The sequence below is a fragment of the Geotrypetes seraphini genome, chromosome 3 (genome assembly GCF_902459505.1).
Source record: "Geotrypetes seraphini chromosome 3, aGeoSer1.1, whole genome shotgun sequence".
NCBI lineage: Eukaryota > Metazoa > Chordata > Amphibia > Gymnophiona > Dermophiidae > Geotrypetes > Geotrypetes seraphini.
This window is the reverse complement of record NC_047086.1, coordinates 249,469,753-249,496,653: the sequence shown is the minus strand read 5'-3', so window position 1 is coordinate 249,496,653 and position 26,901 is coordinate 249,469,753. Positions and strand designations below refer to the sequence as shown.

Genomic DNA, 26,901 nt, shown 5'->3' with positions numbered 1-26,901 from the left:
TTCATTCCTAACCTGCACATTGGGCCTCAGCTGCTGTTATTAGCCTCCAGCTGAATGCTGAGGGCCCTTTAATTGTAGTCTTTGAAGACTTGCTTTTTTGGAGCCAATCAGATGAGAATTACAATAATCAAGTCTGCTGGTTATAAAAGCATGTACCAACTTCAACAAATTATCTTGAGTCAAAATAGGTTTTAATTGCTTTAACAATCTCAAATGGTAAAAAACAAGCTTTCATTGCATATTAGTAAAGTGTTATTACTTCTCTTGGTGTCGAGCATGATATTTTGGCATATAGGCCTCTGCTGTTCGGTAAAATTTATAATTAATTGTTTTTACATGAAATCCACATATGCTTGTGGACAGTGCTTTTTTATTAGCTAAAAAAGAAGCCATTACTCAAATGCAAGGCCACCTTTAAGGGGCATAGTGACCAAAGCCAGTGCCACCAGAAAAAAAATCGCCTTTAGGTAACATCCTTGAGTGTTGCGGTATCCAAAGGCTCAAAAGGCACCGATGGCAAACCTTTAAGGACCACCCTCAGACTCCAATCCGGACAGGCCTCCGCAAAGGAGGCTGAATGCGGGTAACCCCCTGAAGGAACCTTACCACATCAGGGTGAAACCCTATGGACAAACCAGACACCTTCCCTCTATAACAGGCAACAGCCGCTACCTGTACTCGAATAGAATTGCAGGCCAACCCTTTAGCAACCCCTTCTTGCAGGAAGGAAAGAATCTGAGATAGGGAAGTCTGAAAAGGAGGAAAACCAAATTGAATGCTTTTTCTTGCAGGTGCTATCTCATGGTTGGGGTCAGGATTATTTTACTTATTGGAAAGAAGGTGGCTAGGTTGCAACTGCATTGTTCGGATGCTTGGACATTAAGCGATACTGGCTGGCAAGAGGGGCTCCATCCAAGATATACACCTGCAAATCAGTTCTCTATCTCCACCTGCTGGTAGATGTGTGCTATCCCACTAGTCTCTGGATTCATCTGCTGCTTCTAAAGCAGGGATCTCAAAGTCCCTCCTTGAGGGCCGCAATCCAGTCGGGTTTTCAGGATTTCCCCAATGAATATGTATTGAAGCAGTGCATGCACATAGATCTCATGCATATTCATTGGGGAAATCCTGAAAACCCGACTTCACTGTGGCCCTCAAGGAGGGACTTTGAGACCCCTGGTCTAAAGGAAAGAAAATTAACAGGTAGGATATAATTTTTCATTTTCCTCATACCAATTTGGTTTGTTCGGATATTATTCCCCAGGTGTTATGTCGGGGTGCTAAGAAGGTCAGTGCACAAATGTGTAAATGTGATCTTGCATGTTTGGTGCTTGCTTTGGTGGAGTGTGATGCTAGTGCATGAACGCCTCAAGTGAGATTGTCCAAGGCTTTATTGCCCTGATGGTGTTCATCATTCTGATATAGATCTTGATATTTTTCTCAGTACTATACAGGATTTGTTAGGATTGTTGTGGTAACTTGGCTGTAGCTTCAGTGTTGGTTGGGGGGAGGGAGGGTGCGCTAACAAGCAATTTGCTGTCACTGCTTTTGGGGAGTGAAGTTCAATTTTTATGTGTTTTGTTAATGGTAGTTGGTGTGGGGTAGAAAATGGTTGTATGATGGACACTTGCAGGCGTTATGGCCACAAGTGTTGTGGCTTGGTGGCACTGTGGGCCACGATGATTGGATGCCTTCTTGAAGTGGGGGTTTATTGGAATCAAAGGGGAGGCCTGGCAGCACCATAGGCCAAACTGTACTCCAGTGATTTGAGTTTATTGAAGTGTAATTTATGTAAAGAGGCTAGGTCATCACTGACAGGCTTTTGGGTGGGATCGGAAACATGTGCATGAAAAGGTTTAGGTAGTTCTGTGTTAATAATGGTTTGTGTTAACATATTGAATAAACTAACAAAAAATATAGGAACACTTGTAATATATAATGTGTGTTTTTTACAAACAAGGGAAAAAAGACCTCAAAATACCCCTAGAATGTGATCAATGAGTCACAACTTTTTCGGGGTGGGTATCATCACTGGTCAAAAACCCTTGATTTTTAATTTATAATTTTTAAATACAATTTTTTGTGTATGCTTTTGTGATTTGCTTTCACTTTGAGTCAAATTGTGACTATATAAAAGATTTCTTCTTATGAATGAGCATATATAAAACTAGCATCTTGTATATCAAGTATTCACATAATGTTTATCTTATTCAAATGTGAAATACTGAAAAAGCACTTATCTCAACAACTTGACGGAGGCCCAGCCCGTTTCGCACTGATGGGCTTCTTCAAGGGTAACGATAAAGCTTAAGATAGTGCCAGTATAATGTTCAATATTGCTCAGAACTCATTCAAAAAGCTGCTGCTCATTTTGCCTCCGTCGGGTTGTTGAGATAAGTGCTCTAGTAGGCTTTCCTATGCTAGGTGCTAATGTTCCAGAAGCAGGTATGTACGTTTTTATTCCGATTTTTATGGTGATGTGAGGGGGTCAGTGATCACTGGGGGAGTGTGTGGGGATCTTTACTTTGTCCCTGCAGTGGGTATCTGGTTACTTTGGATACCTTCTGGGCATTTATACCTGTTTTAGATTGCCTGAGTCACAACGTATAAGTTCCATCCAGGCAGCCTTGTTAAACTTTTGATTATCCCTAACTCTAGGTCGGCCCACATCCCGCCCTAATCACTCCTTTAAAAATGACCCTTTCAGCTCTAGGGCGCAAAGCAGAATTCAGAGGCCTAAAAAGTCCCTGGTTACGTCTAAAAACCCGTTTTAATCATCGGCACTTGATGACCTGTCTTTTTGATCATCCAAGTGCCGACTTGGGTGGATTTTTAGATGTATTTCTGTTTCGTTTATGAGCCCCATAGGTTACCAGTGATGAAACATATGAAATTTAAAATCCTGTGTTCAGTTTACGATTCTATTAATTTGAGTAGTCTATTATATCTTTTTCAAAAAATTGTACAAATATTCTCCTTCAAGGACTTTGCATTCTTTATGAAAAGGTCTTCTTGCGGTATCTGGATTATATGTGATCAAGTTATCATCAAGGAAAAGAGCTTTTTCTTACATTTCTTGTGAAACTTCTGCTCAGAAATATGTCTGACGAAGCCTTCCTATTTTGCTTTTTGTAAAACTGTTAAAACTTTACCTATTAAGAATAAAACTGCTGAAATAGTAGTGGGAACTGGAGAATTATGGAATTATGACTTTTTTTTTTTTTTGTAAATTTTGTATAATTGTGTATGCTTGAAATATTACTCGTACATGTAAACCACTATAACACTGGATAATTTGGAGAATGTGTATGAAAGGTCTTCTGTTCACGTCACTCTTCAATTTGTACAATTCATACTTTCATGTATTTTCTTTTAAGCATTGGCCACAGTTGAAGATTTCCAGATTCGTCCACACGCACTTTTTGTGCACTCTTACAAGGCTCCTACTTTCTGTGATTATTGCGGAGAGATGCTTTGGGGTTTGGTACGCCAAGGATTAAAATGTGAAGGTGAGTAGTTTGAATTTTGCTTGACAACTTATTATTGGATAGGTGAACAGATGGATTCTACGTGTGGGCCTAATAGAACTATCCAGATTAAATTGAGAAACCAAGTACGTGGGGGCCAGACCAAATATCGATTTAAAACAAAGACAAAAATTTAAACAAGACTCATGCTTCCAGAGGCAGCCAGTAAAGTTATTGATAATAGGGGCTTATGTGTTCCCATGTCTTCAACCCAAAAATCAGTCAAACTACCGAATTTTGAATAACTCGGAGTCTTTGAAGGTTTTTTTTGAAGGATCCCAAGTAAATGATGTTGCAATAGTCGAGCATGCTTAACCAATAAGCGGAATGATGCTGCATCAAAGTATTTTCTGATGGTTCTGAGTTTCCATAGTATCGAGAAGCATTTTCTAACCAATAAATCTGTGTGTACATTTAGGGCTCCTTTTACGAAGCGCGTTAGCGGTTTAACGCGCGTAATAGCGTGTGCTAAACCGTCGGCTGCGCTAGCCGCTACTGCCTCCTCTTGAGCAGGTGGTAGTTTTCCAGCTCGCGTGGGGGTTAGTGCATGATGAAAAGTCGCGTGCGTTAAACTCGCTAACGTGCCTTCGTAAAAGGAGCCCTTAGAGTAAGGTGACGGTCCAGAGTCACTTCCAGAATTTTTATGGAATAGTCTCGGGGAAGACCTGACCATTCAAGAGAATTGATGAGTCTTTAATTTTATCATTCGGGCTTGCCAAGAAAAATCTGGTTTTGTTGAGTTGAGTTTCAATTTGAATTCGGTCATCCATAATTCAATTTGTTTTAAAATGGATGATTATTGATTCTTTGTCTCAGAAGACAGGGTAGTAAGAGGAATAACTAGTAGTGATATCATCTGCGTAGATGTAAAATTTAACTTTTAAGCTTTGCAGTAAGTTCCCCAATGAGGCAAGGTAAATGTTGAACAATGCAGGGGATAGAGGAGAGCCCTGCGGAACTCTGCAAGAGTTTACCCAGCTGCAGGATTGTTTATAATCAGTATAGATTTGATATGATCGTTTACTCAAAAAATCCTGAAACCATTTTTACACATTACCTGAAAGACCAATTGACTCCAAACAGTCAATCAGAATAGCATGATCGACCAAGTCGAAGGCACTACTTAAGTCTAATTGCATAGCACTCTGGGCTGCAGTAGAAACCTCTACTGCGGCTTAATAAAGGGGGGATAGGTTATAATATTTATGGATCTGTATTAAATTTGAGCAAGTGATTATATGTACTTATATTTGGGTCTGTTGGATGGGGGGTGGAGGGTTATTTCATAGTTTACGTCACTGTGTGGACACCAGAATATTGATGATATTGTAATGTCATTATTGTTTAAGTTATAACTTTGCTGTTGGTATTCTAGAGTTTTTGCTCTTATGGAACTTGATAAAAATTTCAGGTGGAAAAAGAAAGATATAAACAGGATGTTGATGCCGAGTTTGGCTACTAAAATAGTCAGTGGTCTTTGTCATTAGGCATATGGAGACAGACTTAAAGATATGAATATGTATACTTTGGAAGAAAAAAGAGAGAGGAGAGAGATGGATAGAGAAGCTTAAAATACCTCCTTGGGCTAAATACACAGGAAACAGGCCTCTTTCAATTGAAAGGAAACTCCTGGAACTACGGCTTATAGGATGAAGGGGAAAGGGAATAAACCCAGGAGTAATCTAAATAAATATTTTTTTTTAAAGAAAGGGTAGTAGATGTAAGGAACAGTCTTCTGCTGGAGATGATGGAGAAGAGGACTGTGTCTGAATTCAAGAAATCATGGGACAGGCATTGAGGGAGAGAGGAAGGCATTGTTGAGTTTAAAAGTTGGTGTGGATGGACAGACTTTATAGGTCATATGGTCTTTATTGCTGCCTTTTTCTATGTTTCTCTGTTTAATTTGCAGATCTTTATAGTGGAAGTCTATAATTTTTTAGATATTTCTTATATCATTATTGCTCTATAGAAAAAAATGATCAGAGGCTGGACATTCTTTAAAGCTAGCAAATAAATAACATTTTAAAATCAGATTAAATGTATATGAAATGCACAGAAGTACAGTAATGATTAAACAAGATTTTATTGTTAATTTGCTCTTTCCACAATTGTTTCAGGTTGTGGATTAAACTACCATAAGAGGTGTGCCTTTAAGATTCCAAATAACTGTAGTGGAGTGAAGAAGAGGCGTTTGTCCAATGTCTCACTACCAGGACCAGTATTTTCAGTTTCGAGACCAGTACAAACAGAATATACAGCTTCTGTAAATGAGGAGGTATGTAACTGTTTGAGAACTCAGTAATGGTTTTCATTCAGATCAGTTTAATTTCATTGAGGCAACTGAGACAGTTTCACTGACTTTTAGGCTAATTTTCAAAATACAAGAGGTCCAAAAAATGGCATAAAGTGGCACTTGGGACATTTTATTTGACAAAACGTTCAAATTGCCATTTTCAAAACCTATTTTCTAGACTGTTTTCTATGCAGTATGTCAGTAGTTCATTAAAAATTCCACGGGGGCATGTTAGAGGCGTGTTTTGGGCGGGCTTATGATCTATACATTTTGCTGTGATAATCAAACATTTTTCAAAATGTCCTGTTTTAACAAAGAATAAGTGCCAACAGGGTGCCCAAACTAACCAAACGACCACTGGAAGGATGAAGGCATACCCCTCACACTCTCCCAGTGGTCACTGACTTCATTCCACTCCCCGAAGATGTGATTTAAACATTATATACCTGCTTGTATGACAGCTGCAGATGTTATGGCCATTCCTATTAGAGCAGCAAGCAGGTGTCTAGAGTAGACTAGTGGTCAGTGCAGTGGCCCATAGAGGAGGAGACCCAGGCCCATATATCCCACCCTAACTAGTTCACTTGTGGAGAGTGTGAACCCATAAAAACCCTACTGCACTGAAATTTAGGCAACACTTGCAGGCATAAGGGTTATTGGGGTAGTATACAGTGGGGTGAGTTTTGGAGAGCTTACCATACTACTGCTACAACTATTAATTATTTCTAGAGTGCTACCAGATGTGCTCAGAGCTGTACAGAGACACAAAGGAAACAGTCCATGCTCGAAAGAGCTTACAGTCTAAACAGACAAGACAGACAAACATGCTGCCAGGTTGGGGGTTACAGTTAGTGGTGATGATTAGTCTTCTGGCTAGGGTGGAGAGCAGTGAGGAGAAGGGTTATGGATTGAAGGCTGTTTCAAAAAAGTGGGTTTTTAATCTGCTTTTAAACAAGGGAAGGAGCATGATAGATGAACTCAGGTAGTTTATTCCAAACATATGGGGCAGCTAGATGAAAGGAACGAAGTCTGGAATTGGCAATGGAGGAGAGGGGTACAGATAAAAAACAGCTTTATTATGAGTAACAGAGTTCTTGGGGAGGTGTTTAGGGAGAGATAAGAGAGGAGAGATACTGAGGGGCTGCGGCATGAACACACTTGTAGATTAGTAATAGGAGTTTTCGTCTTTTATTTTCTTCAAATATACGTTGTGTGGTTGTTGCTGAAGAGTTCAGCTTTGATTCCATTTGTCTAAATTGCTTTTGGGGGGAATTCAATAAATGAGCGCCCAAAGTTATCTTCTGTGCTAAGATAGTACAGAATGGCCTTTATCCCAGGACAAGCAGGCAGCATATTCTTGACTGATGGGTGACGGCACCGACGGAGCCCCGGTACGGACACTTTTAGAGTGATTGCACTCTAAGAACTTGGAAAGTTCTAGAGACCGCACCGCGCATGCGCGAGTGCCTTCCCGCCCGACCCCGACGCGCGGTCCCTCAGTTTCTTAGTTTCCGCGGAGCTAAGAAGTCGCATTTTCAACGGCTGTTGAAATATTTTTTCATTCGCCTTCCCGCTCGCGTAAACTTTTTCGGGTTCTTTTTGCCCTTCCGTTTTTCTTTCTTTAAAAAAAAAAAAAAAAATTCTCTTGTTTTTGTCAAGTTTCTTGATTTGACCCGGCGGGGCCTACTGCCATCATCGAGGCCTCGGCCTTCGATTTGGCAGAAGCCGTTTTTACGTTCATGCCCTCCCAGCCCGGGTTCAAGAAGTGCCAGCGGTGTGCACGGCCTATTTCCCTTACAGACCCGCACAACTGGTGCCTTCAGTGTCTGGGTCCGGAACATCAGGCCTCTACCTGCACCCGCTGTGCCACTCTGAAAAAGCGGACTCTCAAAAATCGAGAGATACAGCAGAGACTGCTTTTCGCCACCGACATGTCCGACCCCGCGTCTTCGGCGCCGGTCTCGGTACCTGTTTCGTCGGCACCCACCTCATCGACGCCACGCGATACCGCGTCGACGTCGCAGCATGCAGGTAAGCCGGCTAAGAAGCCTTCCCCGCTGGAACGTCCTCCGGTCTCCATTGCAGAGAGTCCAATCCTGCCGACCGTGAGGCGCCAGCGGAAGCGCTCCGCCCCTATTGAGGTGAGTCCCTCGACATCGGGCTCCTCATCTCCGGGGCGTCGAGCGGCACCGCAGGTACCGCAGAAGAAAAAAGCGGTACCGGTGCCCTCCCTTGATGATCGCATTGCGGCCATCTTGCAGGTGCAGCTGAAGGAACAGCTCAAACAACTCCTTCCAGCTCTCCTGACACCGAGCCCTCCGGTATCGGTCCCCACTGAGCAACCGGTACCGATCGTGGAACAGCCAGTATTGTCACCATCCACTCCTTCGGTACCGGTACGCTTGACCTCATCGGCATCGATGCCTGTCCTTGCACCGGAGCCTAGGTCTCATCACCAATCGGTACAGACATCGGCTCCGGTGCGACCGATAACATCGCCCGGTACCGCGTCGGTGAGGTCGGGTAAGTCGGTACAGAAGTCCCGACACCGAGAACCATCCACCCCTGAGTCTCGGGACCGTGGTCCCCATGTTCGAGACCCTGATCTGTGGGGCGACTCTGAAGAACCTCTTCAGTCAGAAGGGGAGTGTTCATCAGAGGAGGACGAGCCTGTTCTGCAGGATATTTCCTCCAAACCTGATTCCACCTCTTTCTCTTCTTTTTTAAGAGATATGTGTGAATCTCTTTCCATTCCTTTGGAGGCTGAGTCTAAAAAGTCCAAAGCTTTTTTGGACGCTCTTGATTTTGACCAGCCTCCAAAGGAATTTTTGAAACTCCCTTTGCATGACATCCTGAGGGAGACCTTTTACAAGAATCTGGAGACTCCTCTTACCATCCCGGGAGCCCCTCGCAAATTGGATTCCCTTTATAAAGTCATCCCTATTCCTGGTTTTGATAAACCACAGCTCTCACATGAGTCTCTTCTTGTAGAATCCACCCTCAAGAAGTCCTTAGGAGCTAGTGTCTATGCCTCTGTCCCTCCTGGCAGAGAGGGTAAAGCCATGGATAAATTTGGTAAGCGACTTTACCAGAATGCGATGCTTGCTAATCGTTCTGGTAACTATGCTTTTCATTTTTCGTTTTATTTAAAGCATCTCCTTACCACCATGGCTTCCTTTGAGCAGTACCTTCCTGTGGGGAATCGTGAGGCTTTCCATCAGTGCTCTTCAGCTCTTTTCCAGCTCAGGAAATTCATGGTAAGGTCTATATATGACACTTTTGAGCTTACCTCTAGAGCAACAGCCATTTCTGTAGCCATGCGCCGTTTGGCTTGGCTCAGAGTCTCTGAGCTTGATGTTAATCATCAAGACCGGTTGGCTAATGCCCCATGTTTAGGGGATGAGCTGTTCGGAGATTCTATGGACTCAACGACCCAGAAGCTCTCGGCTCATGAAACCCGCTGGGATACCCTTCTTAAGACCAAGAAGAAACCTCCACCTTCACGGCCATTCAGACAGCAAACGGCCTATCAGCGGCGTTTTGTGGCTCGCCCCTTGCAGCCTTCCACTCAGCAACCTAGGAGGCAGCGTCAACAGCAGCGGCAAACACCTAGACCTCAGCAGCAACAACCAGCTAAGCAGCCTCCTCCACAAAAATCGACTCAGCCCTTTTGACTTGATCCTCGAGGGCATAGCCAGCGTTCAACCATCTCCTCTCCTCCCTCAACCGATAGGAGGACGACTGTCTTTCTTTCTCAGCCGGTGGGAAGTTATCACTTCGGACCAGTGGGTCCTCAACATCATCCGCCACGGCTACTCTCTCAACTTTCACACCCTTCCGGGCCAAAGTCTACCAAAAGAGTCTGCTTTGCACACTCCTCAATCTGCCCTCCTTTGTCAGGAGGTTCAGTCCCTCCTGCTTCTAAACGCCATAGAGGAAGTTCCTCTGGACCAAAGGGGGCAAGGATTCTACTCCCGGTATTTTCTAGTCCCCAAGAAAACAGGAGACCTCAGACCAATTCTAGATCTGCGAGATCTCAACAAATGTTTGGTCAAAGAAAAATTCAAGATGCTATCTCTAGCTACGCTTTATCCTCTCCTCGATCACAACGACTGGCTATGCTCTCTCGATCTCAAAGAGGCCTACACTCACATTCCAATTCATCCGGCCTCCAGACAGTACCTTCGCTTCATGATCAATCACTGTCATTACCAATACAGAGTGCTCCCCTTCGGTCTTGCCTCCTCTCCAAGAGTGTTCACAAAATGTCTGGTAGTGGTGGCAGCATTTCTACGCTCCCACCACCTTCAGGTTTTTCCCTACCTGGACGATTGGTTAATCAAGGCCATTTCATCTCAGACTGTTCTTCTGGCCACCAACCAGACCATCTTTTTTCTACAACTACTGGGGTTCGAAATCAATATACCCAAGTCTCACCTTCTTCCTACGCGGAGACTTCAATTCATTGGAGCGGTACTGGACACGGTCCAGATGAGAGCCTTCTTGCCGGACAACCGTCTTCACAACCTCCAATCGCTCTGTCAGCAGGTGCTGTCCCAGCACTCCATTTCTGCAAAGCAGATGATGATTCTTTTGGGTCACATGGCCTCCACAGTTCATGTCACACCCCTGGCACGGCTTCACCTGCGCACTCCTCAATGGACCCTGGCTCTCCAGTGGTCTCAAGCGACAGACTCTTGCTCACGACACATATCTGTGACATCGTCTCTTCGTCAGTCTCTACAATGGTGGTTGATATCCTCAAATCTCTCCAGGGGCCTTCTGTTCCATCTGCCTCCTCATCATCTGATCATCACCACCGACGCCTCCCCTTATGCATGGGGAGCTCATCTGAACGAGTTCCAAACTCAGGGCCTTTGGACTCCTCAGGAAAAGAAGCATCACATCAATTTCCTGGAACTCAGGGCAATGTTCTATGCCCTCAAGGCCTTCCAACACCTTCTATTTCCTCAAGTCCTTCTAATTTGCACAGACAACCAGGTGGCTATGTACTACATCAGCAAGCAAGGGGGAACGGGCTCTCGCCTCTTATGCCAGGAAGCCCAGAGAATCTGGTCTTGGGCATCCTCGCGCCGCTTATTCCTCAAAGCGATTTATATTCAGGGAGAACAGAACTACTTAGCGGACAAGCTCAGCAGAGTTCTCCAACCCCACGAATGGACTCTCGACCCATCGACTCTACAGTCCATCTTTGCACAATGGGGCACTCCTCAGGTGGACCTTTTTGCAGCTCCTCACAATCATCAGTTGCCCCAATTCTGCTCCAGACTTTACTCTCCTCACCGTCTGGCAGCGGATGCGTTTCTTCTGGATTGGTCCAATCTGTTCCTTTATGCTTTCCCTCCTCTGCCTCTCATGCTTCGGACCTTGTTCAAACTAAAGAGGGAACGAGCCACCATGATCCTGATTGCACCACGGTGGCCCAGACAGCATTGGTTCTCCCTTCTACTTCAACTCAGTTCCAGGGATCCATTTCTACTTCCACTGTTTCCATCTCTGCTTACACAAGATCAGGAAACCCTCCTCCATCCCAACCTGCAATCGCTACACCTGACAGCTTGGTATCTCTCGGGCTGACTTCAACTGATTCTTTGTTATCTCAGCCTGTTCGCTCCATCCTGGACGCCTCCAGGAAACCAGCCACTCTACAATGTTACCATCAAAAGTGGACGAGGTTTTCTTCTTGGTGTCTCCTACATCATCATGACCCCAGGTCTCTTGCTGTGGAACCTCTATTGGATTATCTGCTTTCTCTGTCTACTTCTGGTCTCAAGTCTACTTCCATCAGAGTTCATCTCAGTGCCATTACGGCTTTTCATGAGCCAGTCCAGGGGAAACTCCTTTCAGCTCATCCCCTGGTCTCCAGAGTCATGCGAGGTCTTTTCAATCTGAAACCGCCTCTCAAAGCACCTCCGGTGATCTGGGATCTGAACGTGGTTCTCTCCGCCTTGATGAAGCCTCCATTTGAACCCTTGGCTACTGCCTCTTTCAAGTTTCTCACTTGGAAGGTACTTTTTCTTATTGCTCTCACCTCTGCCAGGAGGGTCAGTGAGCTACATGCACTAGTTTCTGATCCACCTTTCACTGTCTTTCATCACGACAAGGTGGTTCTACGTACACATCCAAAGTTTCTCCCTAAGGTTGTTTCTGAGTTTCATCTCAACCAATCTATTGTACTACCTGTTTTTTTTCCCTAAACCTCACTCTCATTCCGGGGAACAGGCTCTTCATACTTTGGACTGTAAGCGGGCTTTAGCTTACTATTTAGACCGTACTAAGCCCCACAGATCATCTCCCCAACTTTTTTTGTCCTTTGATCCGAATAAATTGGGACGTCCTGTTTCTAAACGTACGCTATCTAATTGGCTTGCTGCGTGCATTTCATTCTGCTATGCTCAGTCCGGACTGACACTGGAAGGTTCTGTCACGGCACATAGAATTAGAGCTATGGCAGCATCTGTAGCTTTCCTCCGTTCCACGCCCATTGAGGAAATCTGCAAAGCTGCTACGTGGTCCTCAGTCCATACTTTTACATCTCATTATTGTCTGGATGCTTTCTCCAGACGGGATGGACATTTCGGCCAATCTGTTTTGCAAAATTTGTTTTCCTAATGGCCAACCTTCCCTCCATCCCTCTTTTTGTTAGCTTAGAGGTCACCCATCAGTCAAGAATATGCTGCCTGCTTGTCCTGGGATAAAGCACAGTTACTTACCGTAACAGGTGTTATCCAGGGACAGCAGGCAGATATTCTTGCGTCCCACCCACCTCCCCGGGTTGGCTTCTTAGCTGGCTTATCTTAACTGAGGGACCGCGCGTCGGGGTCGGGCGGGAAGGCACTCGCGCATGCGCGGTGCGGTCTCTAGAACTTTCCAAGTTCTTAGAGTGCAATCACTCTAAAAGTGTCCGTACCGGGGCTCCGTCGGTGCCGTCACCCATCAGTCAAGAATATCTGCCTGCTGTCCCTGGATAACACCTGTTACGGTAAGTAACTGTGCTTTACAGGATACTAGCTTAGTGTACATTTCAGCCCCAATTTTATAAATGGTGCATAAAAAATAGGCACTGAGGAACACAGCACAGAGTGGCTGTCAATCTTCAGTTAGGTTCCGTTTATAGAATTGTGCCTAGCAGCATCTAAATTGGACTTAGGCACCAGTAGGCATCAAAATTTTAGGCGCCTCCTATTTATGCTAGGGTTTTCTTGGCCTAAATTCCGGCTTCTAAGTCCATTTTAGGTGCCTACGTGGAAAACATGCACAAGATCCACTCATGATCTGCATTTACCAGTCTGCTTTCTGGTAGGTGCTTCAGACTAGGCATCTAACTAACAGTTTTAATGTAAGCCAATTATTGAGCCAATGAAGCTTGTTCATCAGTGCCAATTACTCTAAATAATTAAGTTGGACACCTAAATTGGCTAGGGGCACGGATTTTTAAATGCCTAACTTTAGACATCTTTCATAGAATCTGGGCTTTCATGCCTTACTTTGAGTGTGCACCACTTAGAAATGCTTGATGTCATCACGCATTCATCCTACTCCTCATTATTGTATATACCAATTTCCCAGATCTTCAGCGGTGCTACCACATACTCAAATATATTTCATAGTACAGTGGTACCTCGGTTTACCAGTGCACCGGTTTGCGAGTGTTTTGCAAGACGAGCAAAACATTTGCAAAATCGTCGCCTCGGAAACCGAGCACGCCTTGATTTGCGAGCGCCCCCCCGCTAACTGTCACCCTTCCCCCTGCATTCCGGCACCCCCCGCCGCCATCGGGCACCCCCCCGCCGCGACCTGAGGTCCCCCAACCCACCCGAACCTTCTTCTTACTTCAGTGTAGCCTCCGCACCGGCACCAGCATGTCCTGCTGGTGCCCGAAGATCTGTCTCCTGTGCTGGGCCTATGGGGAATTCGCTTTGATAAACGAGCATTTTGGATTATGAGCATGCTCCTGGAACGGATTATGCTCGTAATCCAAGGTACCACTGTATGTGGCTTTATGCTCCAACTTGTCATTGGATCAATTTATGTTACTTTTAAAAATTATTTTCTTATTTATCATTTACTTAATATTTATGTACTAAAAGTACTTAGCTGTGCTTTTAGGCCCGGATTCTGTATAGGACGCCCATCCCGGGCATCCTATACAGAATTGGGCCTACACCCACACAATGTAAACCCTATTCTGTAACTGACGTCCATGTTGCAGATGCCGGTTACAGAATCGGGTTTGTTTAGACATGGTCGCTATACTTAATCGCGGCAAGGGATCTTCCTGCCACAATTAGTATAGCGGCCGTGGCTATGGCCGCCAGTATCCCCTCCCCAACTCCCCCCGACGATTGCGGCAGGAGGGTACTGAACCCCTCCTGCCAACAGAACCCGCCCCCCCACCCCAGAAGATCACCGGCAGGAGGATACCCAAACCCCTCCTGCCGGACCCCCCCAACGACCCCCCCAAACAAAATGCCCCAACCCCCCTCCCCTGACCCCCCAACGACCCCCCCCAAAGATCACCGACAGGAGGGTGCCCAACCCCTCCTGCCGGACCCCCCCCAACAAAACCCCCCACCCCGGAACCCCCCCTTGGGCTTACCTGCAAGTTGGCTGGACGTGTCCTCGCACTGTCCGGCCAGCAGGCCCGCCTCCGTCCAAATGAGGTGAGCCCACCCCTCCCCTGCCCAACCCACAGGATCCTAGGGCCTGATTGGCCCAGGTGCCAAAGGCCCCTCCCTCGATTATCTCAACGTCATTATCTCTATCACTTTTTAAGAAAAATCTGAAAACTTATCTCTCGGAGATCTCCGAGAATCTCGGAGAGAGCAAGAACCAGAAGGCCTTGAGCATTCACAGGTGCTCAAAGCCCAGCCCAGGCAAGAGGGAGGATCTTCGGGCACCGGCATGTCCTGTGCATTGGTGCTGGTGCCGGTGCCATATCAGGGTAAGGGATTGTGTTTGAGTGGGTGATGCCGTATCGCGGAGGAGCTCGCAAATCGAGTCAACGCTAGGTTTGCAAGGCACGATTTGCGGGAATGTTATGGTCGTCTTGCAAAACACTCTCAAACCGCATTACTCGCAAACTGTCAATTCATGCTTAATACAATTAATTTAAGCAGCAACGTGTGCGAGAATTGAAACTTCTCCTACCGTGCTGTAGAGGCAATTCTCTATGCTGAAAAAACGAAAGTAAAACCACGCACTGACAGGAGTGGCTTTGAACAGAAAAACAACTGCAGCAAGGGAGCCAGCCAGAAACTTGATCATCACGTCCGCGGGCCACAAAATAGTACCTGGTGGGCCGCAAGTTTGACCTAAAGGGTGGTGCCCAGTTATAGAATTCCCCCTAGTGGCCAGATTTAGGATTTGTTTTTCCAAGATATTTTATTGAAGATTTATGAAAAAGAAATACAATAAATGCTCAACATATTCCTGTAATATATTTGAACCTCAGATTGCCCAAAGAGAGGGTGCTGTGTGACTACTTCAGTCAAGATGAGTTAGATACACAGAAACAAGATAAGAGGGACCAGGTTTTATGAGAAGCTCTAAACGTCCCCAATCTTTCAGCTATTGCCATTTCACATCTCTGATGAAATAGAATTGAATTCCACCAAGTATGGATGTTAAGAAGATGTGAAGTTTTCCAATTGGATAGAATTAATTTTTGAGTAGCCATGAGTAGGATATCAAAGAGTTTCATATTCCAAGTAGGGATACAAATATCCAGAGAATGAGATTTAAATATAATAATTGAAACTTCTTGCCAGAAACATCAAACAGGAGGATGTAAGGATGAGCCCCCAAAATGTAAGATTTTGGATGGGGTGATGTTGAAGCAGTTCTTCCCTGATTTCCTCTTGAAGTGCACGTCTGTCTACCCCTATATTGTATGTCCCCTCTTTTTTGAAAATTATTTATTGTACATCGCTTTGTAATCTTTGAAAAAAGCAGTTTTATCAAATATGAAATAAACTTGAAACTTGATATAAGGTGGTGGCCTTACAAATCTGCCAGGTCCTGGGTTCAATACCCTCATAGAAGGTTCAGTAGGAAGTGAAATTAATGACAAGAGTGATTGCATAAAGAATATATTGTGCAGAAATAGGCTTAATATTACAGAAAGACAATGTTTAGAAAGATACATCAAGCATATGCTGGGTTACAAATAAGAACAAAAGAATAGCTTTACTGAGTCAGACCAATGGTCCATCAAGTCCAGTAGCCTGTTCTCATGGTGGCCAATCCAGGTCACTGGTACCTGGCCAAAATCCAAGGTGTAGCGATATTCCATGCTACCGATACAGAGCAAGTAGTGGCTTCCTCCATGTCTCTCTCAATAACAGATTATGGACTTTTCCTCCAGGAACTTGTCCAAACCTTTCTTAAAACCAGCTATGCTATTCGCTCTTACCACATCCACTGGTTACGCATTCCAGAGCTTAACTATTCTCTGAGTGAAAAAAAATTTCCTCCAATTGTTTTTTAAAAGTATTTCCCTGAAACTTCATCGAGTGTCCCCTAGTCTTTGTAATTTTTGACTGAGATAGAAATAAGCTTTACAAATACAGAGTGGATTTAGAGACTCTTGTGTGTGTGTGTGTGTGTGTGTGTGTGAGAGAGAGAGAAAGGACAGTTTATCTGCATTAATGTGTGTCTGGGTAGTTGAAAGGCTGTATCCAGAGAAAATATATATAGAGAGAGGGTAAATTGGTCCAGAGGGAGAGAGAGAGAAGGAGGGTGGTCCAGGCTCCAGAGAGAGAGGGGTTTTAACCTTTTACATTTATAAGTTTGAGACTTCTTCTAAAAATATAATCTATTGTTGTAAAGTACCCATAAACTGTTTGAAACAATGATAAATAAGGTGTGTAGGACATGAGAGACTGGAAAAGAAAAGAGAGAGAAACTGTCCCTCATAGACTGGAGTTACTGTTAATTTCCAGTATTACTCTGTCAATGGCTTCTGATTAACCATGCAGCTGGGGCTACTGTCCATCTTAAGCACTAGACCTTAGCCCATCTTCAGAACCTCAGGGCTGTGCCAAGGTTTTTTGTTACTTTTAAGCACTGATAATTTAGATGTAATTTAGGCATTCTGAGGTTGATGGTCCATCTGCGCTGACATCCTTCAAGATCAGATATGACTGATAGAATCTCCCATAGGCATTTGCTGACATTGGTTAGGCCAACAGAAAATGCTGACAGCTAGCAATATAAGGCTGGGCTGATACATTCATATATCATATATAGCAAGGATCCCGAGGGTTGCTTACAGTTCCAACAGGCATTAGAGGTGATAGGCCCATCACCGAGAGTTTATGTGACCAGATTTAGGATTATTGATTGTAGGACTGAGAAGGCCTGATGCAGAGTCATTGGCCCAGGACAATTACTTCCAATGATCAGACTAAGCATACGGGGGGAGATAAGGGAGATGTAAAATAGGGGAAAAATACACAGGTAATTATGAATGAAGGTTCATGACTCCGGGTCCCAGCTCTGATTCCAACTGAGCTGAAATGAAAGCAGAAGAAGACTGCTAAGTTGAGAAAAGCAAAGACAATCATTATGTGTCCAAACATAATCATGCTTTACTTTTGTTCAAGATGTATAACAACTTTGTAATATGTTTTATTCACTTGTGTTGCAAAGGTTTTGTTATCTTTACTTTTTTATGAAGCTTAGGGACGCAATATTTTGTTTCTAAATCTAACGGACTCCTATTGGAAACTCAATTTGTAGTACTCTCACCAAGAGCCTAGTAGAAGAATTCCATCATGGAGTGGCCGGCCTATCTGGATGGAGAAGATGGTGCTAGGGAGAGTGAAAGTTCCACATACATTTGCTGTTCATTCCTATACACGTCCCACAATATGTCAGTATTGCAAGAGACTTCTCAAAGGCCTATTTCGCCAAGGAATGCAATGTAAAGGTAAGAATTTAGTACTACTATTTTAATCTATCAGAAATTTTACCTTTGCTATCTAAAGATTACTTCATAATTTTTTGTGAGGAAACATGTAGGAAGAGTGTTTACCCTAAGCCTGAAAAGGTGTCTATTTTAAGCCTGTTATATTAATGAAGAGCCCGAGAGCTGGTCTCGATGGGCGACCTTAACAATGGGCTGGTTGGCCCAAGTTGGTCGCCCATGGGGAATCGGCTCTGCAGGGTGGCTAGGAGGGGTAGTGAGGTTAAGGGGCAGTGGGAAGCATGAGGGGAAACTCAGCTTCCCTCTGAGGAGCATAGAACTGATTGATGGGAAGGGCGAGCAAGGCATCATGGGAGGGGAGATATAAGGACTCAAGCCTCTGAGGCACAGAGTTCCTTTCTGTCCTCAGAGGCAGCTTTCCCTCCCACCTGCCCTTAGGTGTGTGGGTTTGTTCGGGGAGGTGTGGAGTTAGGGTTGTCACAGTGGCGGTAATCCTGAGATACAAGATTTTTGGCTCGGCAGAAGATGAGTGGTTATTTGGAAGTGAACTCGGGTAAACGGTTACGCTTCTGGTCAGGTGACCCTAAAGGGGGCTTGGAGGTCCATGTCCACTCCCAGACTCATCAGGGGATGCACTTACTGCGAAGTGAGCTGATGTGAGCAAATAATATTTTGAGATAGGTGACCTAGAATGGGGGCAAGGAGGTCCATGCCTAACCCCTAGGCTCTGGCTGACATGGCAGGGTCAGGGGCTATATTTCTGTATTTGTCAATGCACGATGTTGGTAGCTCGGGAGGTGAAACAGCTGCATGGATGATATCCTTTTCCTTAGTGATCTAGCAACTAATTAGACTGCACCATTGGTCTTTCTTCCCATTAGCCTGACAGTTGCTTTGGTTGCATCTGCAATCCTTCCCCCTGGCATCTGCCTGACTCATAGTAATGGCTTTTCTTCCTAGCAGCCTCCATCTGCTCAGTTCTCGTCTGGCAGCTGTTCAGACTATAACAGTGATGATATCCATCCTTGGTGGCCCTTTTCCAGTTTTATATACAGAGGGCTGTGTAGTAGGATTGTCAAGTCAAATAAAATGGCAAGTCTAATAAAATCTTTAGCAATGGCAGTAAGCCATTGCAAAAATTTTTTTTAGAATTATGATATTGTACTTAATACTTATTATCCCAGGAGAAGCAGGCAGCCTATTCTCACATATGGGTGACGTCATCGACGGAGCCCGGATGCGGAAGCCTCGCAAGCAGACTTGCTTGTAGAAACTTAGAAGTTTCGAGTCGACCACACCGCGCATGCGCGAGTGCCTTCCCGCCCAGCGCAGGGTGAGTCTCCTCAGTTCTCAGTTTTCCGTGGAACCAAGAAGTTCGTGTTTGACTCTTTGCGTTTAGCTTTGTTACTTCGTGCCTTCTCTCACCGCGGTTTGTGCTAATTTTCTTCATGAATCGCTGTTTTCTTTTATTTCTAGTTTAAAAAAAAAAAAAAAAAAATTAATTTTCTTCCGGTCGACTGGAGGGGCAGGCTGCTCGGCCACAGCCCAGGGGCTTCGACTATGCGACGGCTGTTTTTCCTCCTATGTCCCGGCCAGCAATGGGCTTCAAGAAGTGTAGCCAGTGCCAGCATGCAATTTCCCTCAAAGACCCACATTGTCGTTGTCTCAACTTCCTTGGGCCGGGCCATCAACCGAAGTCGTGCGAGCGCTGTGCTACTCTTCAACTTCGTGCCCGTAAATGTCATCAAATTTTAGTGGAGAAGCTTTTCAGGATGGACTCTTCAGTCACACCCTCATCTTCAAAGGAGGCCTCAAATCCACCTTCTGCCGAGGGTCCTCCTGCCTCCATGACTGACTTCGAGCATCATCAAGCATTCCTTGTTTGCGGCGGCTCTTGCTTCCAGTACATCTGCTGTATCTTCCCCTGGTTCCTCAGGTCAAATAGCTCAGCAGAAAGTTCCAACGGTGGTTATCAAGGTTGCTAAGACTTCCAAGTCAAAGCACATTTCCACTGCCACTTTCGAACCTCCAGCCAAAGCAGGTGGTCTGGTTTCAGACGCGGATCCATCCTTGCCAGCTTCTTTCCAGACCATGTTAGAGAAGCAATTTGTTCAGTTCCTTACTAATATGGGACCTAAGCTCGCTACTCTAATCCAGCCTGGGCATTCCGCAGACTCCCGCGAGGTCGAGCCTCTTCCTATGCCTCCGGCTGAAGCTACACACTCTATGCAGGGAGCAGAGTCTCTGCGAGTGTCTAGTCTGGCATCTCTGCACTCGAAGCAAGGAGTAGATTCTTTGCAAGTGCCTCGACAGAAATCTTCACACTCCATATAAGGAGCAGAGTCTTTGGGAGTGCATCGAGATTCCTCCACCAAGCCTCCTGAGCTTCGATCTACAGCTTCTAGCCCCATCCATTCCTTGGTGGCAACGTCTGCTTCCATCTCCGAAGCCAAGTCTCCTCGATCCTCAAGACCTGCTTCCAGGCACCATTCTCGACGTCGATCGAGACCTTCCTTGAGGCATACCTGCAGACATAGCTCTTCTTCTAAGAAGCGTCCTTCTTCGACTAAGCCTCGATCATCCCCTGTCCGCTCTACTAGACCTCCGAATCCTCAAGACCTGCTTCCAGGCACCATTCTCAATGTCGATCGAGACCTTCCTTGAGGCATACCTGCAGACATAGCTCTTCTTCTAAGGAGCGTCCTTCTTCGACTAAGCCTCGATCATCACCTGTCCGCTCTACTAGACCTCCGACTCCTCGATCGATGTCCCCGCTTCCAGACCTCAAGGACTCAGCGGCTTCTCTTGCTTCGTCCAAGTCTCCTTATTCTTTTGATGCCTATTTTCCTGCCGAAGCTTCATCTTTGACCCAGGCTGCCTCGAGGTCCTTGAGTCCCTCTTGAGGCAAGGCATTGGCAGATCAGCTATCTTTCTCTTCTTTTCTTCGTCAGATGGCTGCTGACTTGGATCTTCAGTTAGATGCTGGTTCTAAATACTCTAAGGAATACCTCTAAGACATGCATCTTCCTCAACCTTCTGCAGAGTCACTTAAGCTTCCCCTTCATAAGCTTCTGTCTCAGACTTTTACACGATGCCTGGAGACGCTTTATGCAATTCCTGCTGTTCCAGGCAAGTTGGACTCCAGGTATAACAACAATGCTTGCGAGGCTTCCACATCCGGGCTTCGTCGATGACGTCACCCATATGTGAGAATAGTTGCCTGCTGTCCCTGGATAACAACTGTTACGGTAAGTAACTGTGCTATCTAGGCAATATTCAGTCCACAGTTTTAAAGCTGCTAACAGCTATGGTCTGAACTAGGACATGAAGACTGCCAAGCAAGTGGAGAAAGCTTCATCTAAGGCTAGACAAATCATAGGTTGTATACGTAGGGGTTTTGTCAGCCGGAAGCCCGAAGTCATTATGCCATTGTATAGATCCATGGTGAGACCCCATCTGGAGTACTGTGTACAATTTTGGAGGCTGCATTACCGCAAAGATGTGCTGAGACTTGAGTCGGTCCAGCGTATGGCCACCCGGATGGTCTCGGGACTCAAGGATCTCCCGTATGAGGAAAGGCTGAAAAAATTGCAGCTATACTCACTCGAGGAACGCAGAGAGAGGGGAGACATGAGCGAGACGTTCAAATAACTCACGGGCCGTATCGAGGTGGAAGAGGACATCTTATTTTTCAAAGGCCCCACGGCAACAAGAGGTCATCCGTGGAAAATCAGGGGCGGGAAACTACACGGTGACACCAGGAAATACTTCTTCACCGAGAGGGTGGTTGATCACTGGAATGATCTTCCACTGCAGGTGGTCGAGGCCAGGAGCGTGCCTGATTTTAAGTCAAAATGGGATCGCCATGTGGGATCTCTTCACAGAGAAAGGTAGGGGAGGGTTATTGGGGTGGGCAGACTTGGTGGGCCCTGGCCCTTATCTGCCGTCTATTTCTATGTTTCTATGTTTCTATATTCAATATTGGGCCATTTCCAGGCTCAGGAATTGAATATTGGGGTCCTCCCCGAACCCAGAAGTTATGTGGGTTTGCTTTTTGTGTAGTCCTATCTACCGGGTTGATTGTGCATATTCAGCTTTGGATTCTTGCCCAGAAATAGCTAAGAAGAAGAAGAAGAAAAAAACATTTTATTTTTATTTATAGATTGAATCAGGTTGGGCAGACTGGATGGACTATTTGGGTCTTTATCTGCCGTCATCTACTATGTTACTATGTTACTTAACCAGTGGTGTGCTGGAATGCTTTTAACAATGTGCTCTCTCTAGGCATGGCCAGCCCTGAAACTTAGGGGAGTCCCAGGGGTGTCCTGGGGGAGGCAATGCATTCCTCTTTCCAGTCATGCTCAACTGCATAGCTCTTTGTGACTCTGGGCAGGTCACTTAACCCTCCATTGCTTAAGCCGCTTTAATTGTAACCACAGAAAGGTAGTAAATCAAATTGTATCCCTCATAAAACATAGTATATCTTTATACTGTTCAACTTGTGTGGTTAAGTGCTGAATATTGTACTTAAACACATAGGCCTGAATTCTATAAACAGCGCCAGTATTGGCAGCGATCGCATGTCAATCATGCATCAGCACCATTTATAGGATCGCGGCTGTTTTTAAAATAGGCACCTTAAATGTAGGCCAGCATTTTAGAAGCCTACATTTAAGGTGCCTGTCTTGCACCTAGGGTCAACTAAGGATTCCTAAGACTACTTCCGGCATAAACCATGCCCATGCCAGCCTCAGGTGACCTTAGGTGTGCCTAGGTCACTGTATCAATTTTTTTTTTTTTTAAGTCACAATTGGTTAGTTTGATGGTGGTAGGATGCCTACCGCCCCCTAATTTCAGGACACCGTTACTAAAATCCAGGCCATAAGTTTTAATCAGCCACAAATGGCCAGATATTCAATGGCCATGCTTGGGCATGGCTTGGCTTTAAATATCTGAGGATAAAACTGATGGTGGCCAAAATATGCTGACCACTGCCAGCAGAATATCTACCACCCAACACTGAATGTCAGCAGAGACCATATATCTTTCAGGCCCTCCCTAACTCCCCCTCCAGACCTCCCCCTGTCATTAATGGAACAGTGCTGTGATTTTGAAGGTATTCAGCAGCACTGCCTGGTTAAATGCCACCAAGAGGGGGAAACTCATCAATGGGCATCTTTAGTGTTTAGTGCACGCTAACGTGGTTAGCACCCTTTGATGAATACCCCCCTTAAATTTTCTCCTGCCCTACTAATCGGGCTTTGGGGGGGCAGGGGCCTCTTCTGCCTTTTAAACTTTTTTGAATATCTACCCCAAATTTACTTATGCTATTTTTGAATCGTGTCTGTTGTGTGTTTAAAATTTGTTCATTAAGATTAATAATTCATAATGTAGTTATATATTTTTCTCTACTGCAATTTTTGAATTTCAGATTGTAAATTTAATTGTCACAAGCGTTGTGCATCCAAAGTGCCTAGAGATTGTCTTGGAGAAGTACTTTTCAATGGAGGTAAGAAAATATTTTAAAAACTGAACAGGCTTTTAGTCATCCTGATGGATGTTAATCATTTTATTTGGATTCATGTATGATTTAACAGAAATATTTCAAGACAACTATCTCATAATTTCGTTTTTTTTTTCTAGTAAAAAATATTCTGTAGTGAAATAATAGAGTAATTATTATAATTATTCCAGCTGTTGAATTAAGACCCAGAGTGTATATCAGTGGTTGTGGTTCTCAGGCTCAAATCCTATCGCTGATATTTTCATGGTTTTTCATTTGTTTGTTAAAACTTTTTATACTGCTTGTACTGCCAATGCAAATCTAGACTGTGTACAATCTAATATTCTAAAAACAACAAATATAAAAGAACTCCATTAACTTAAGATAGAAAAGAAAGCATCATCCACACAAGACCAGCCATTTCAAATTTGATAAATAATATTCATGCCTACCTATCTAGCCATTCAGTCAACAATTAGAAGATACTATGTAGTAATAATAGCTTTATTTATATCCTGTCATACCTTTTTAGTTATGCTGAAGGCCTTGAGTATGCGCAGATGCTCAGGGCCCTGCAGCAGCACAGCATAGATCAGTGGCAGGCTCTTTTGGCATCGGCACGCGTATGTCCTATGGGTTGGTGTGTGCTAGTGTCCACTTGAGGTAAGGGTTTGGGGATGGGCCGCGGAGGGTGGGGGCTCGCATATCGAGTCAATGCTCGGTTTGCGAGTCAAAATTTGCAGGAGTGTTTTGCTCGTTTTGCAAAACACTCGCAAACCGCATTACTCGCAAACTGAGGTTTGACTGTAATGAGTTTTCAGAAGATTCTTAAACTTGGTAAATTACTTTTCTCCAAGAAAGGGGAGATCATTCCATATCTTTGGGCACAGAAAGAGCATAGTAAATGGGTTGGTTTTAGCCTTGACCAACTTAGTTTAGTTTACTTAGTGCTTGATGTATCACTGCCTTCACAAGTGTTTGCAACAAAGCAGTTGCATAATCACAGTCTCGGTCTCAGTCTAAGCAGCAGTTGTCCTTTTGACTCCTTTTTGGAGAGCAAAGGAGTCTTCCTCCAAATCATCTCATTGGTAGCATGTTTCTTCATTTTCAACAACTCTGAACTCACATAACATCAGACCAGTTGGTGTGCCAGGTGGTGGCTCAGGATTATGCCCTACGTTTGATAAGAAAACCTCCAAACCACTCTTTTTTCAACTTCCTTCAGAAGACCCTCCTTCGCCAAGAACTCTTGGCTCTTCTCCAGCTAAATGTAATAGAACCAGTAACTCTGCAGGAGAGAGGCTAGGGACTCTACTCCAAGTATTTCCTGATACTAAAATAGAATGGAGGTCTCTGCCTAGTTCTAGATCTCCGTGCTCTCAACAAATACTTGGTGAAGGAGAAGTTTCATGTGGTCTTTCTGGGAATTTTGCTGCCCCTATTGGAGAAGGATAATTGGCTTTGCTTTCTAGACCTCAAAGAAGCTTACGCTCATATATCATAAGAACATAAGATTTGCCGCTGCTGGGTCAGACCAGTGGTCCATCGTGCCCAGCAGTCCGCTCACACGGTGGCCCTTAGGTCAAAGCCCAGGGCCCTATTGAGTGTAGCTTTACTTGCATATGCTCTTTTCCAGTAGGAACTTATCCAACCTTGCCTTGAATCCCTGAAGGGTGCTTTCCCCTATAATAGCCTCCGGGAGAGCATTCCAGACCTCCACCACTCTCTGGGTGAAGAAGAACTTCCTTACGTTTGTACGGAATCTTTTCCCTTCTAACTTAAGCGAGTGCCCTCTCGTTTTCTTCACCTTGGAGAGGGTGAACAATCTCTCTGTCTCTACTAAGTCAATTCCCTTCAATATCTTGAATGTTTCGATCATATCCCCTCTCAGTCTTGTCTTTTCAAGAGAGAGGAGACCCAGTTTCTCTAGCCTCTCGTTGTACGGCAACTCCCCCAGCCCCTTAACCATTTATGTCTCTCTTCTCTGGACCCTTTTGAGTAGTACCATGTCCTTTTTCATGTACGGTGACCAGTGTTGGACACAGTATTCCAGGTGGGGATGTACTGTGACCCAGTATAGGCATGATAACCTATTCAGATCTAATCCCCTTCTTCATCATTCCTAGCATTCTCTTCGCCCTTTTCGCCACCGCTGGGGGGTGAGTGGAGCTACCTCTTGCTCTCTCTCCTGCCTCCTCTTTCTTCCTCTTTACTCCTCTCCTGTTCGCCTTCTCCTGCTCTCCATCTCTCCTTTTCTGCCTGTTCACCTGCTCAAGTCAGTATCTGAGCGCCGTTGGCCCCTCTCATTTTAAGGGGGAACTCCGGTGGATGATGTCGGGGGTGGGCGGAGATACCTCTCGCCGCTTGCTCTCTCCTGCCTTCTCCTTCTTCCTCTTTACTCCTCTCCTGTTCGCCTTCTCCTACTCTCTATCGCTCCACTTCTGCCTCCTGTTCATCTGCCCATGTCAGTATCTGAGTGCCGTTAGCCCCTCCCCTTTTAAGAGGGAGCTCTAGAAATATCTTTGCTTATGAGTTGTCTCTCGTCAGCTCCAGTAAAAGCTCCTACCCTTTGGCCTAGGATCAGCACAGAGAATTTTCATGAAATGCCTTGTGGTAGCTGCAGCCCTTTGCTCATGTGGGGGTTTCATGTCTTTCCCTATCTGGATGGCTTGTTAATCAAGGCTTCATCAAATCTACTAACTCAGCATGCCATTAAATCAACAGTTGTCTGCTGGAACTCCTGGAGTTTGCAATAAACTATTAGAAATCACATCTGTAACCGACTCAGACCTTTAGAGTATATAGGATCTCTCTTGGATATTTTTTTGGGTTGAACTTTTCTACCACAGCAGAGTCGATAATTTCTTCATTGCCATGAGTAACAGCACATCAGATGCTATGTCTCCTAGGCCATGTGGCCCATCACTCCTTTTCCATGTTTCCATCTCAAAATTCCACAATGTCGATTCAATGGTCTCGGGCCACCAGGACTCTGTCTGCTCCTATATATCACCTTAGAACTTCATCACTCCCTCCAATTGTGGATGCTTCTGTTCAACTTATCCCAAGGTCTCCCCTTCCAGCCTCCTAATCAGAAACTTTGTTCCACAAATGCTTCAGTGCTGGGCTAGGGAGCTTATCTCGATGACCTCCGCACTCAGGGAGTTTGGTTTCCTCCTGAAAAAAACTCTCCATATCAATCTCCTAGAACTCTGAGCAATTCACAACTATCTTCAAACATTTCAGGATTGTCTTCTTCACCAAACAGTCTTCATCCACACTGACAATCATGTCACCATGTTGTATCTAAACAAAGAAAGAAGCACGGAATCTCACCCTCTCTGCATGGAAGCAATCCAGATTTGGACTTGGGCAATTGCTCAAGGCATCTTACTTGGAGCAATTTACGGGGCATGGGCCCGCACCCGGGCCCAGGTAGGAGCGCAGAAAGCACTCTCTTGCCGGCCGATACACCATTGGACCACCAGGTTTAAGGGGCTTTTAAAAAGGTACCTAATATCCCTGGTGCTGATTACCACAGTTATCAAGCCCTCCTCGGGCAGCAGGACTTCTCAGTGCGGCCTCAACCAGCTGTAGAGATCCTCTCCACTCCAGGAGGGAGAACGAT

At 45.0% G+C, this 26,901-nt stretch overlaps 1 protein-coding gene across 5 annotated transcripts in view; it reads left to right on the top strand.

The window, feature by feature from the left end:
* Positions 1 to 26,901, top strand: part of PRKD3 (protein kinase D3) — a 213,384-nt gene that overhangs the window by 29,423 nt on the left and 157,060 nt on the right. For all 5 annotated transcript variants that reach the window (XM_033937717.1, XM_033937718.1, XM_033937720.1 and 2 more), the window contains 4 exons: positions 3,378 to 3,509; positions 5,645 to 5,802; positions 17,584 to 17,773; positions 23,202 to 23,279. In XM_033937717.1, the coding sequence (XP_033793608.1) occupies positions 3,378 to 3,509; positions 5,645 to 5,802; positions 17,584 to 17,773; positions 23,202 to 23,279 (558 nt within the window). The remainder of the gene's footprint in view (positions 1 to 3,377; positions 3,510 to 5,644; positions 5,803 to 17,583; positions 17,774 to 23,201; positions 23,280 to 26,901) is intronic.